Raw genomic sequence first — 12,382 nt, forward strand, 5'->3', positions numbered from 1 at the left:
TATCAGTGATGTTGGGCACCTTTTCATATGCCTGTTTGCCATTTTTATGTCATCTTTTCAGAAATGTCTATTAAGATCTCTGGCCCATTTGGTGGTGGTTGTTTGTTTTGTTTTGTTTTGTTTTGTTTGAGATGGAGTCTTGCTCTGTTGCCAGGCTGGTGTGCAGTGGCGAAATCTTGGCTCACTGCAACCTCCGCCTCCCAAGTTCAAGTGATTCTCCTGCCTCAGCCTCCCGAGTAGCTGGGACTACAGGCACGTGCCACCACGCTCAGCTAATTTTTTTATTTTTAGTAGAGATGGGGTTTTACCATGTTAGTCAGGGTGGTCTCTATCTCTTGACCTCGTGACCTGCCCTCCTCGGCCTCCCAAAGGGCTGGGATTATAGGCATGAGCCACTGTGCCCAGCCTGACCCATTTTTTTGATCAGATTATTAGATTTTTCCCTATAGAGTTGTTAAAGCTCCTTATATATTCTGGTTATTAATCCCTTGTCAGATGGGTAGTTTGCAAATATTTTCTCCCATTCTGTGGGTTGTCTCTTTGCTTTGTTGATTGTATCCTTTGCTGTGCAGAAGCTTTTTAACTTGATGTGATCCCATTTGTCCATTTTTGCTTTGGTGGATGTGCTTGTGGGGTATTTCTCAAGAAATTTTTGCCCAGACCAATGTCCTGGAGATTTTTCCAATTTTTTCTTGTAGCAGTTTCATAGTTTGAGGTCTTAGATTTAATTGTTTATTGTGATTTTATTTTTGTATACAGCAAGAGATAGGGTCTAATTTTATTCTTCTCCATTTGGATATCCAGTTTACCCAGCACCATTTTTATTGAAGAGACTGTCGTTTCCCCAGTGTATGTTCTTGACACCTTTGTCGAAAATGAATTCACTGTAGGTGTGTGGATTTGTTTCTGGGTTCTCTGTTCTGTTCCATTAGTCTGTGTGTCTGTTCTTATGCCAGTACCATGCAGTTTTGGTTACTATAGCTCTGTAGTATAATTTGAAGTAAAGTAATGTGATTCCTCAAGTTCTATTATTTTTGCTTAGGATAGCTTTGGCTACTCTGAGTCATTTGTGAGTCCATATAAATTTTAGGGGGCCAGGCACGGTGGCTCCTGCCTGTAATCCCAGCACTTTGGGAGGCCAAGGTGGGTGGATCATGGTCAGGAGATCGAGACCATCTTGGCTAACATGGTGAAACCCCGTCTCTACTAAAAATACAAAAAATTAGCCAGGCATGGTGGCAGGCGCCTGTAGTCCCAGCTTCCCAGCTACTCGGGAGGCTGAGGCAAGAGAATGGCGTAAACCCAGGAGGTGGAGCTTGCAGTGAGCTGAGATCGCGCCACTGCTCTCCAGCCTGGGTGACAGTGAGACTTGTCTCAAAATAAATAAATAAATAAAATAAAATAAAATAAAATAAATATTTAGGATGGTTTTTATCTTTCTGTGAAGATTGTCTTTGGTGTTTTCATAGAGATTTCATTGAATCTGTAGATTGCTTTGGGTAGTGTGGGAAAAATATTCCATGTTCATGGATTAGAAGAATTCATGAACAATAACAATCAATATTGTTACTGGTTCTTCTTATCCATGAACATGGAATCTGTTTTCCATTTTTTGGTGTCCTCTTTCATCAGTGTTTTATAGTTTTCGTTATAGAGACCTTTCACTTCTTTGGTTAATTCCTATTTAATTTTATGTGTGACTATTTTAAATTGGATTTTTTTTAAATTTCCTTTTCACATTGTTGTCTGTTGGCATATGAAAATACATTCTAATTTTGTATTTTAATGAAGTGCTTTGAATTTTTCACCATTTCTGCCTTAAAAGTAATTGTGCTTTTCTATTATTAATTTTTCCTAATTTAAATTTTATCAGTGGGCTTAACTCTGAAAGTATTGCTGACTAACTTTCATGTTGTTTTTAGTAAAAGCTTTGATTGATCAAGAAGTGAAGAATGGCATTCCTTCTAACAGAATTATTTTGGGAGGGTTTTCTCAGGTAAGATAAAATTTAAGTGGAATGTCAGTACCATCAGTATACTTATCTAGAAGTCTGTGCTGCATTAATCCTTTCTATGGAGTAGTCTTTTTTGATGTTGTAAAATCTTGACTGATACACTTACCTTTAATGTTTAAGTTTGAATGTACTAGAACTAATTAATTTCTTCTTAAAATAACTATAATACACAAGTAATTAAATTTCTAAGTTAACACAGTGTATCCTTTTAATTAATTAGAACTCTGAAAGCACAAGGCATGAGTCCCTTCTCTAGGAGGAGACTACTGATAGGAACAGTAAAGTGGAAGACAAGAGAATTTCTTCCCTTTACCTTCACATATTACAGGTTTTAGGTATAAATATGTGGTGTTTATTTTTGGCATCTTTCTTCGTCTCTGTACTTTTTCCCTTGCTTTCTGTATTCCCTCCACAGACACAGCTTCCTCATACAGACCTTGCGGCTTGTAAGCTGTTTGCCGTGGAACCAGTCCCCAGATGCTCTAACTTCTCATCTGTAAATCTTCCAAGTTAGCAACTTAGTGTTCGAATTACCTTAATTAGGGAGATGTCAGAATTCTGAACTTATTTAGAAGATAGAATCAATAGAAAGATTTGTTGATACAATATAGTGAAAAGGTGTTATTGATTTGGTGTTTGTTGAAACTTACAGATAATGTATACTGTAATACACATTGTGACATAAACACAGGGACAAAAATTAATGATCCAGGCCAGGCGCAGTGGCTCACGCCTGTAATCCCAGCACTTTGGGAAGCCAAGGTGGGCAGATCACCTGAGGTCAGGCGTTCAAGACCAGCCCAGCCAACACGGTGAAACCCCGTCTCTACTAAAAATACAAAAATTAGCTGGGCATGGTGGGGCGCACTTGTAATCCCAGCTACTCTGGAGGCTGAGGCAGGAAAATCACTTGAACCCAGGAGACAGAGGTTGCAGTGAGCAAAAATCGCACCGCTGTACTTCAGCCTAGACAACAGAGCTGAGACTCTGTCTCAAAAATAATAATAATAATGATCCAGAATAACAAGTTCATGTGGGAATCTGTATATTTGATATTCATTCATTACAGTATATAGAAAACAGCTCAATACCTCAAGCAAGGAGTAAGCTATGATGAGTCTATGGCATCTTATCAAGGAAACTACGGAGGAAAATGAGGCAGGGCCTCAGGAAGTAGCTAGGAATTGAAAAGCAGTCGCGCCTTGCTCACCATCTCTCATCTCTTGTTTCTTTGCTTATCTGCTTCGTTTACCTTTCCATAAACAGTTGGCCATCTTGGCTTTTGCAGCCTATAGCTTTTCCAGCTCTTGAATTTACATGTTATGGGTGTAGCCACACAGAGAGTGACTGGTGGTCACCGAATCCCATTTCCACAGTGCCAGGAGAAAGAACATCACTGCCTGGGATGTGAAAGGCTTTCGTGTACTCATGTGTTGCAGTAACCCATGGGCATGGTCAAAGTGATGGGGCTCCTGGATGGTGGCAGGAGTGCAGCTTCCAGAATGCAGGGTGTTGTGAGCTAGGTAGGCAGATACTCTGAAGCTGTCTGCTAAATAGTTCTTACTATCTTAAATTCTCATTTAGAAAGTAATACCAATTTAAGGGCCAGGCGCGGTGGCTCACACCTGTAATCCCAACACTTTGGGAGGCCAAGGCAGGCGGATCACCTGAGGTTAGGAGTTTGAGACCAGCCTGACCAACATGGAGAAACCCTGTCTCTACTAAAAATACAAAAGTAGCCAGGCGTGGTGGTGCATGCCTGTAATTCCAGCTACTCGGGAGGCTGAGGCAGGAGAATCACTTGAACGTGGGAGGCGGAGGTTGTGGTGAGCCAAGATCACACCATTGCTCTCCCGCCTGGGCAACGAGTGTTTGAAACTCCATCTCAAAAAAAAAAAAAGAAGAAAAGAAAAAACTAAGTAATACCAATTTAAGACAAGATTGGATTTTATGCTTTAAACTCTGCAAAGGAGAAAATATAAATTCAGAATATTCCTAAGGCATGTTGTAAGTGCAGCAGTTTCCCATAGTACAAACTATGTCTCGTCAGAAAGGAAGTCTGTATGTTCTCTGGTGTAGAACCGAGTCCTTTAGGACACAGTGGGGTGTGTTTGTATTTCCGCTCTTTGCCTGATTTGATTTGACATCAGCCACCGAGTTTGATTTTTCTATGGATATCATTAGTAACAAGAAATTCCCTAAATTGCTGTGGGCAAGCATGTGTGTTCCATTGACTTTCCCTGCTTGTCTTTTCAGGGAGGAGCTTTATCTTTATATACTGCCCTTACCACGCAGCAGAAACTAGCAGGTGTCACTGCACTCAGTTGCTGGCTTCCACTTCGGGCTTCCTTTCCACAGGTAACTTGGTTGATGCACTCAACATGAGATGACTGAGCTAAAGGTAGCTAGCAGATAATGTTGGAGATAAAGTCATCTTGGTTTTTTTTTTATTAATAAACTTTATTTTCTGGAGAAGTTTTACATTTACAGCAAAACTGAGCAGAAAATACAGTTACTGTCTACCTCCTGTCCCCACACATGCACAGCCTTCCCACCATCAGCATCCCCACCTCCACGGCCATGTATTTGCTGCAGTCAGTGACACTACACTGACACATCACCATCACCGAGTCCTCAGCACTCATCCTTTTTTAAAAAAGAATTTTCTTAGACTTTTGTGATGTTTTACTAGGCCTTATCTCTGTATGCTATACTGTCTTTATTGTGGAGTACATAGAATGGAATTGGAAAGAAACCTTATTGTCACAAATCTTAGAAGGATTTGATACATTTTAGGATATTTATGAAAATGAGGACTCTTTTTAACACATAGAAATAATACTTATTTTTAGGCCAGGTGCGGTTTCTCACGCCTGTAATCCCAGCACTTTGGGAGGCTGAGGCAGGTGGATCGCCTCAGGTCAGGAGTTCGAGACCAGCCTGGCTAACATAGTGAAACCCCAATAGCTACTAAAAATACAAAAATTAGCTGGGCGTGGTGGTGCACCCCTACAATCCCAGCTACTCAGGAGGCTGAGGCATGAGAATCACCTGAACCCAGGAGGTGGAGATTGCAGTGAGCCACGATTGTGCTACTTCACTCCAGCCTGGGTGACAGAGCAAGACCCTGCCTTTAAAAAAAAAAAAAAAAGCTGAATAAAACAGCAACTCAAAGTACTAAAACAACCAACCAAACAAAAAAAAAAGCTGAAAATATAAAGATGGATTAAAATATAATCTGCTTGGCTGGGCGCGGTGGCCCACGCCTGTAATCCCAACACTTTGGGAGGCTGAGGCGGGTGGATCACAAGGTCAGGAGATCGAGACCATCCTGTGGGTAACACAGTGAAACCCTGTCTCTACTAAAAAATACAAACAAATTAGCTGGGTGTGGTGGCATGTGCCTGTAATCCCAGCTACTCAGGAGGCTGAGGCAGGAGAATTGCTTGAACCTGAGAGGCGGAGGTTGCAGTGAGCCGAGATCATGCCACTGCACTCCAGCTTGGGCAACAGAGCAAGATTCCGTCTCAAAAAAACTAAACAAAACAAAAAAGCATATATGTAATCTGCTTCAAGGAACTCATTCATTGGAAAGATAACATAATGTGAAGCAAGGTGATCATACAGCCTATAGAAGTCAAATAAAGGGATGTTGTGAGTATATGGATGGAAGAAATTTTATTTTTTTGGCCAAATATAACTTCTAATATGTTACATATATGCATATTTGTGTACAATTTTAAATGCCTGGCATAGTGTCCTATACTTTTACAAAAATAATACTATTTCTTCTTTTGCTTTTTGCAGGGTCCTGTCGGTGGTGCTAATAGAGATATTTCTATTCTCCAGTGCCACGGGGATTGTGACCCTTTAGTTCCCCTGATGTTTGGTTCTCTTACGGTTGAAAAACTAAAAACATTGGTGAATCCAGTCAATGTGACCTTTAAAACCTATGAAGGTATGATGCACAGTTCGTGTCAACAGGTAGGTGTCTGGAAGCAGTGGTCAGCGCCATATTTGCAACTTTTTTCATGTAATATTTTCAAGGAAAGTAACATTTGAATGCTTGGGGATTTAAATGAGCTAATTCATATTGAGTCATAAGTTAGCAGGTCATTAGATGAGAGTGTATTCAACTTAATTCAACAAGTATCTATTGATTGGCTATTATACACAACATTGTACATAATTCAAAGATGAATAATAAACATTCCCTTTCGTTAAAATTTAAGGTAAATTAAAATTTAATAGAAAGATGCATGTCTAAGTAACTGTATGGATAGCAGGATGTGATATACATTGTATTAGAAGCTTTAAAAAGTGGCCTTGGAAAATAACAAAAGGTGCCCTGAAAAACTGAGAAGAGATTAATTTTATCTTAGGAGGCACTGAGACCATGATGAAACAGCTAGATTTTGAAAAATGGTGGGATTTGAATAGCAAATGTGCAGAGAAAGAACTATAGGACAGGAAAAGCAAGCCATTCAGTCTGACTGGAGTCTTAGGAAAAGCTGGGTGTCATAGGACAGAAGACATAGGGAACAGGGACTCTTTGTACTGAGAAGGGACTTACTCTCTAGGCAACAGGAAGCGTCAGTGTTTTTGGTTGAAGTGAGATGTGATCTGATCTACATTCTAGAGACAGGTGATCCAGTAGGATTTAGAGATTCATCTTTGGGGTATAGTAACCAAGAAAGTATCAAAAGGGCCTGAGATTTCTAGCTCTGATGCCATCATAAAAAGTAGGTGCAAGAAACAGTTTTAGAGTAAAGGAAGGAGATAATACTGAGTTTAATGTATTGAGATGGATGTGCCCCCACAATATCAAAATAAGATGTTGGAAATACTTGTCTGAAGTTCAAGCCTGGAAATGGAGATTTGAAATAATTACTAATATAATTGATCAGTGAATAATTATCTTGAGAAAGCATCATAAGAAAAAAAGTTCAGGGATAGAACTTTAGGGGACACGTTAAAGTTTAGCCTAATGAGAAAAGGAGTTGGGTGTTGAGAGTATGGGAGGAGAGAATTTCAGAGTGGGAAGGAGATGTGTAATGTGTTCCAAAGAAGGATTAAGGAGAAATAGGTTAGGAAGAAAGTATCCAATATTAAGCCACCTGTGACCTTGGATGTTTGGGTAGATAAGGCCAAAATGCAAAGGATTGTGTGAAGTGGATAGGGAAATGAGGAAGCAGAGGCAACATACATAGACCTTTTAAAAAAGTTTTGGTAAAGAGGGAGAAGAGTAGGAAATCTGTTCTTCAGTGGGATCAGAGAAAGACGTATGAGTGGAGGTAGGGAGAAAGAAGATGCAGTAAAATGATAATTGATAGAGGCATTCTCAGAGGGATCATAGAATAGAATTAAGTCCTGAGATGTATAGTGCTTGCCTTAAAAGAGGAGAAAACCATTTTCAATCAAGATAGAAGAGGACGGGCTGGGTGAGGTGGTGGGCACCTGTAGTCCCAACTACTCTGGAGGCTGAGGCGAGAGAATCACTTGATCTCAGGAGGTTGACGCTGCAGTGAACCATGTTGGCACCCTGCACTCCAGGCTGAGTGACAGAGTGAGAGCCCCTCCCCCCCCAAAAAAATGGAGGAAGGATGGATGAATGTAAACAGGAGGTGGAGAGAGAGAAGAGAGTGCTTGGGAGCTCATATTAGATGTGCTTAACTTTTCAGTCAAATAGGAGGTGCAGTCACTCGATAGAATGAAAGAGGCCGGAGACCTGGGTACGTTTGAAGGCTTGAAAAGACCTAAAATAAAAATTGATTCCTGGTGAGACAGTCACACTGACAGTTTTACAACCACTCAGCCTGGTTAAAAATCATTTACTTTAGGGACGGAGAAAGAAGTGGTAATATGATTTATCCAGAAAGACAAGGGTGCCTGGGAATCTAGGGTGTTCCCCTACTGACATAGAGTATTACAGTGTTGAATCCAGAAAAGGGAGGGCAGGGGAAGTCCTGGAACCCTTAATTTGTGCAAGAGGGACTGAAGGTCTCTAGAGCAGCTGTTTTCCTCATGGGCTTTGCATCACAAATACCCTGGAGCTTCATAAAAGCTCCATAGATGAGTCTACGATGACTCTGGACTGAATGAGGAGCAGAAAATGAGGAGAAGTAGGATAATGGGAGGTGATCTCACAGGAAACTCTTTGGGACTTCAGAGTATTGTGAAATAGAACACTTTCATACCGGGGCTCTTTCTGAGTGACTAAATTACAAGGCTGAAGGTTAGCTGCATTGCTAACACTTGGCACTGTGAGGCTAAGTAAGGCCTTGAAATATAAGAGCTAATAGTCAGAAGTGAGTTTGAGGGAGGTGAAAAAACTGAACCAAGTGCAAGAGGCTAAGAGGAGAAGGTTTCTTCTATGATAAATCTTTGGTATATTAATGTTCATATCTTCCCAGGAACATCTTAGGTACATGCTCTGTATCAAATGGTTAGTTGTGTGTAATTCCTTATGAAAGACACAAAATAGAAAATAGTTAATGCTATGGATTTAGCGTGTAATTCAATTTAAAGAATGGTAGAAGCTCTGCTTTGTCACTCATACTTAGTTGTCAGTAATTGTACACTTACTGAGACTTCTCAGTATAGGTACCATCGCTTCTAAACTTCCCTGCCCGCCCCCCGCCAGTGTCTTTATTTTCTTCCAGTATAGGAAGATGCAGAACTAGATACTGGATGGGAGCTGTAATTTCAGTGTAAAAAAATCATGATAGGAAATGTTCTGAAATTTCTGTTGGAGCCTCATTTCTCTTTTATCTCTTATTTAATTGTAGTAGAACTGTGATTTCACCTTAACTATGCACACCATAGATTTGATTAGTGGCATTTTAGTGGGAATTTAATTTGACTTATATAACTACCTACCTATTAAATTACTTTATTCCAAACAGGAAATGATGGATGTCAAGCAATTCATTGATAAACTCCTACCTCCAATTGATTGACTTCACTAAGAGGCCTTGTGTAGAAGTACACCAGCATCATTGTAGTAGAGTATAAACCTTTTCCCATGCCCAGTCTTCAAATTTCTAATGTTTTGCAGTGTTAAAATGTTTTGCAAATACACGCCAGTGACACAGATCAAATAATGTCTCCTCATGAGAAATGTATGATCTTTTAAGTTTCTATACATGTATTCTTATAAGAAGATCCAGAATCTACTATATTAAAATAGATGAAGCAGGTAGCTTCTTTTTTCTCAAATGTAATTCAGCAAAATAATACAGTACTGCCACCAGATTTTTTATTACATCATTTGAAAATTAGCAGTATGCTTAATGACAATTTGTTCAGGTAGAAATGAGCAGTTAAGGTATAAACAATTTATGCATGCTGTGACTTAGTCTATGGATTTACTCCAAAATTGCTTAGTCACCATGCAGTGTCTGTATTTTTATGTATGTGTTCATATATACATAATGATTGTAATGCATAATAAGAATGAGGTGGTATTACATTATTCCTAATAATAGGGATAATGCTGTTCATTGTCAAGAAAGAATAATATTGTTCTCTTCAATTAATGGCCCTTTTATTTGGGGACCAGGCTTTTATTTTCCCTGATATTATTTCTGTTTAATACTCTTTTCTCTCAAGAAAAAAAAAGTTTGTTTTTTCTTTATTGTTCTTCATAGCAGACCAAGTATTGCCTCTCTGCCATAGACAGCTACTGTCAATACATGCTATAATTTGACATTCTGGGTCACAGATATACAGTATTTAAAATCTATTTATGCTTTATAGAGAAACCAGACATTAAAACTTCATGCACTACTTATTTCAAATTACTGTACCTTATCCAAATTTACACCTAGCTATTAGGATCTTCAACCCAGTAACAGGAATATTCTATGGTTTTATTTTTCTGTAAACAACTGAAAGAATACTTAGATCATATTCTAGTATGTTCTGAGATATCTTTAAGACTGATCTTAAAAACTAACTTCTAAGATGATTTCATTTCCTCATAGCATACAGTTTACTTTGTACATATGTTTGAAACCAACTACTATAGAAGATGAGGAATCTATTGTAATTTTTTGCTTTATTTTAATCTGCCAGTGGACTTATTTGAAATTTTCACTTTAGTCAAATTATTTTTTGTATTAATTTTTCTTGCAGACATAAAAATAGCAATCATTTTAAATTGTCAAAATTTCCAGATTACTGATAAAAATTATTTGAAAACAAACTATGGGTAATAAAGGCTAGTCAGAACCCTATACATAAAATGTAGTTACCATACAGATTAATATGTAGCAAAAATGTATGCTTGATATTTCTGAACTCTGTTAATTTTTCTGCTGTATTCCAGCTGACCAAAACAATATTAAGAATGCATCTTTATAAATGGGTGCTAATCGATAATGGAAATAACTTAGTAATGGACTATATAGGATGTTAATAATGAAGCCATATGTTTATGTCTGGATTTTAAAATTTTAAACAATCATTTACTATGTCATTTTTCTTTACCTTGAAGAACATAAACTGTTATTTCAGTTCTACAAATCAGCAAAATATTATTTATGGCAAGAAATATTCCGTTGAAATGTGCTGTAACATGGGAAAATGTAAATGTTTTTCATGGTTTCTATCAATGTGAAATAAAATGTAATTCTGACTTTTCTGTGACTTTGAGTATTTTAATATTTGGAATGTTAACACTTGGAATGAATGTCTATAATGAAAAGAAGGAAAATAACAATGTACTTAAAAGAATATATATTCAGAGAGAAATTTTGATGATGTTATGATGTTGTGGTTGACTTAGAATGGAACCAGGCATAAGAAATAATCTCATATTACTCAGTTTTAATTGGCTAAAAAATAATTTCCCAAATTTGGTTTTCAGTGTTTCTACCTATTTAAGAAGTTTTTGTTTGTTTGTTTGTTTGTTTTGTTGTTGTTGTTTGAGACGGAGTCTCGCTGTGTCCCCCAGGCTGGAGTGCAGTGGCCAGATCTCAGCTCACTGCAAGCTCCGCCTCCCAGGTTTACACCATTCTCCTCAGCCTCCAGAGTAGTTGGGACTACAGGCACCCGCCATCTCGCCCGGCTAGTTTTTTGTATTTTTTAGTAGAGACAGGGTTTCACCAGGTTAGCCAGGATGGTCTCGATCTCCTGACCTCGTGATCCACCCGTCTCAGCCTCCCAAAGTGCTGGGATTACAGGCTTGAGCCACCGCGCCCGGCCTAAGTTTTTAGTAATGTAGTATTCACTGGGATTTTTAAATTAGTGTCATAAATCAGTTACCCAAGTAGTTTTTCTCCTTTATTTCAACATTGACTTCTGACTTTGCCAAATACAGGAATTCCTTCTGTTCTGTTAAGTAGTCCTTCACTTTCTGCTTTTGGATACTTAAGTGACCACTTTTTTGTGACACAGCTTGTTCAATTTTTGGATAGTTCTCGTGGTAAGAAAATTCTGGACCAAATATGTTGTCTCTAACTTCAGTTTGTTTTATGAAAGGTTTATCTTTCACATCAGCACTATATTTCATATGATAACCTTTAGTTCATGATCCTTTTAAAAATAATTTTGTTCACTACTAAATGTGGTCAGAGCTTGGTACTGTTGTGATCTAATTACCATTGGGTAACAGTGGTTGTATGTATATGTAAATAGTTGGGAAATTTGCCTACTATTTCAGCCATTCTTATTGCTGCATTTTAAACCCTCTTAAGTACCATTTTATTTTTTAGAAATTACTAAAAACTGAAAATGTAATTATATAATATATGCTAGGCACTATAGTAAGCATTTTATATCCTTTAAGCATATAGTCCTCTGATCAACCATCTTGATTTTACAGAAGAGGAAACTCTAGAGAGGGAAACTATTTACTTAGGATTTCAGAGCTATTAATGTGCAAGAGCCGGGATTCAAATTCATGTGCCTAACTTCATGGTCTAAATTTATGACTTTGCTCTGTGCCCCAGTGGGGTAATTTAAATGCTTTGAAACACACAAATGATGTGTGCATTTCATATAATACAGGACACATGGAAACACTGAGTAGAACTATGATAAAAATCAGCTCACCATAAAATACAATTTCCAGTGGCCAGAGAGAACTAAAAGGAAACTGAAAACCCACATGACACACTTAACTTTGGGGCTTAAGATGAGATAAGGTGTGTAAGTAATTCACCCTTATTTTTTTTATTTTAAAATATTTTTGTAGAGATGGGGTCTTGCTATGTTGCCCAGGCTGGTCTCGAACTCCTTGGCTCAAGCGATCTCACCACAGCCTCCCAAAGTGCTGGGATTATAAACAGCCACCACGCCCAGCCAAGCCAGGACTCTTTTAAGGGCTGTGCACATAGGTGAACTAGAAAAAAAAAATCTGGCCCC

General features: G+C 38.4%; 1 protein-coding gene across 4 annotated transcripts in view; it reads left to right on the top strand.

Moving 5' to 3' along the window:
* The window catches only part of LYPLA1 (lysophospholipase 1), a 51,560-nt gene extending 40,897 nt beyond the window's left edge, over positions 1 to 10,663 (top strand). For all 4 annotated transcript variants that reach the window (XM_050801807.1, XM_050801808.1, XM_050801811.1 and 1 more), the window contains 4 exons: positions 1,923 to 1,996; positions 4,271 to 4,372; positions 5,822 to 5,998; positions 8,920 to 10,663. In XM_050801807.1, coding sequence (XP_050657764.1) covers positions 1,923 to 1,996; positions 4,271 to 4,372; positions 5,822 to 5,998; positions 8,920 to 8,973 — 407 coding nt within the window. In that variant the 3' untranslated portion in view covers positions 8,974 to 10,663. The remainder of the gene's footprint in view (positions 1 to 1,922; positions 1,997 to 4,270; positions 4,373 to 5,821; positions 5,999 to 8,919) is intronic.
* Positions 10,664 to 12,382: the final 1,719 nt, after the last annotated feature.

This window comes from Macaca thibetana, chromosome 8, assembly GCF_024542745.1.
Source record: "Macaca thibetana thibetana isolate TM-01 chromosome 8, ASM2454274v1, whole genome shotgun sequence".
In the NCBI taxonomy this organism is placed as follows: Eukaryota; Metazoa; Chordata; class Mammalia; order Primates; family Cercopithecidae; genus Macaca; species Macaca thibetana.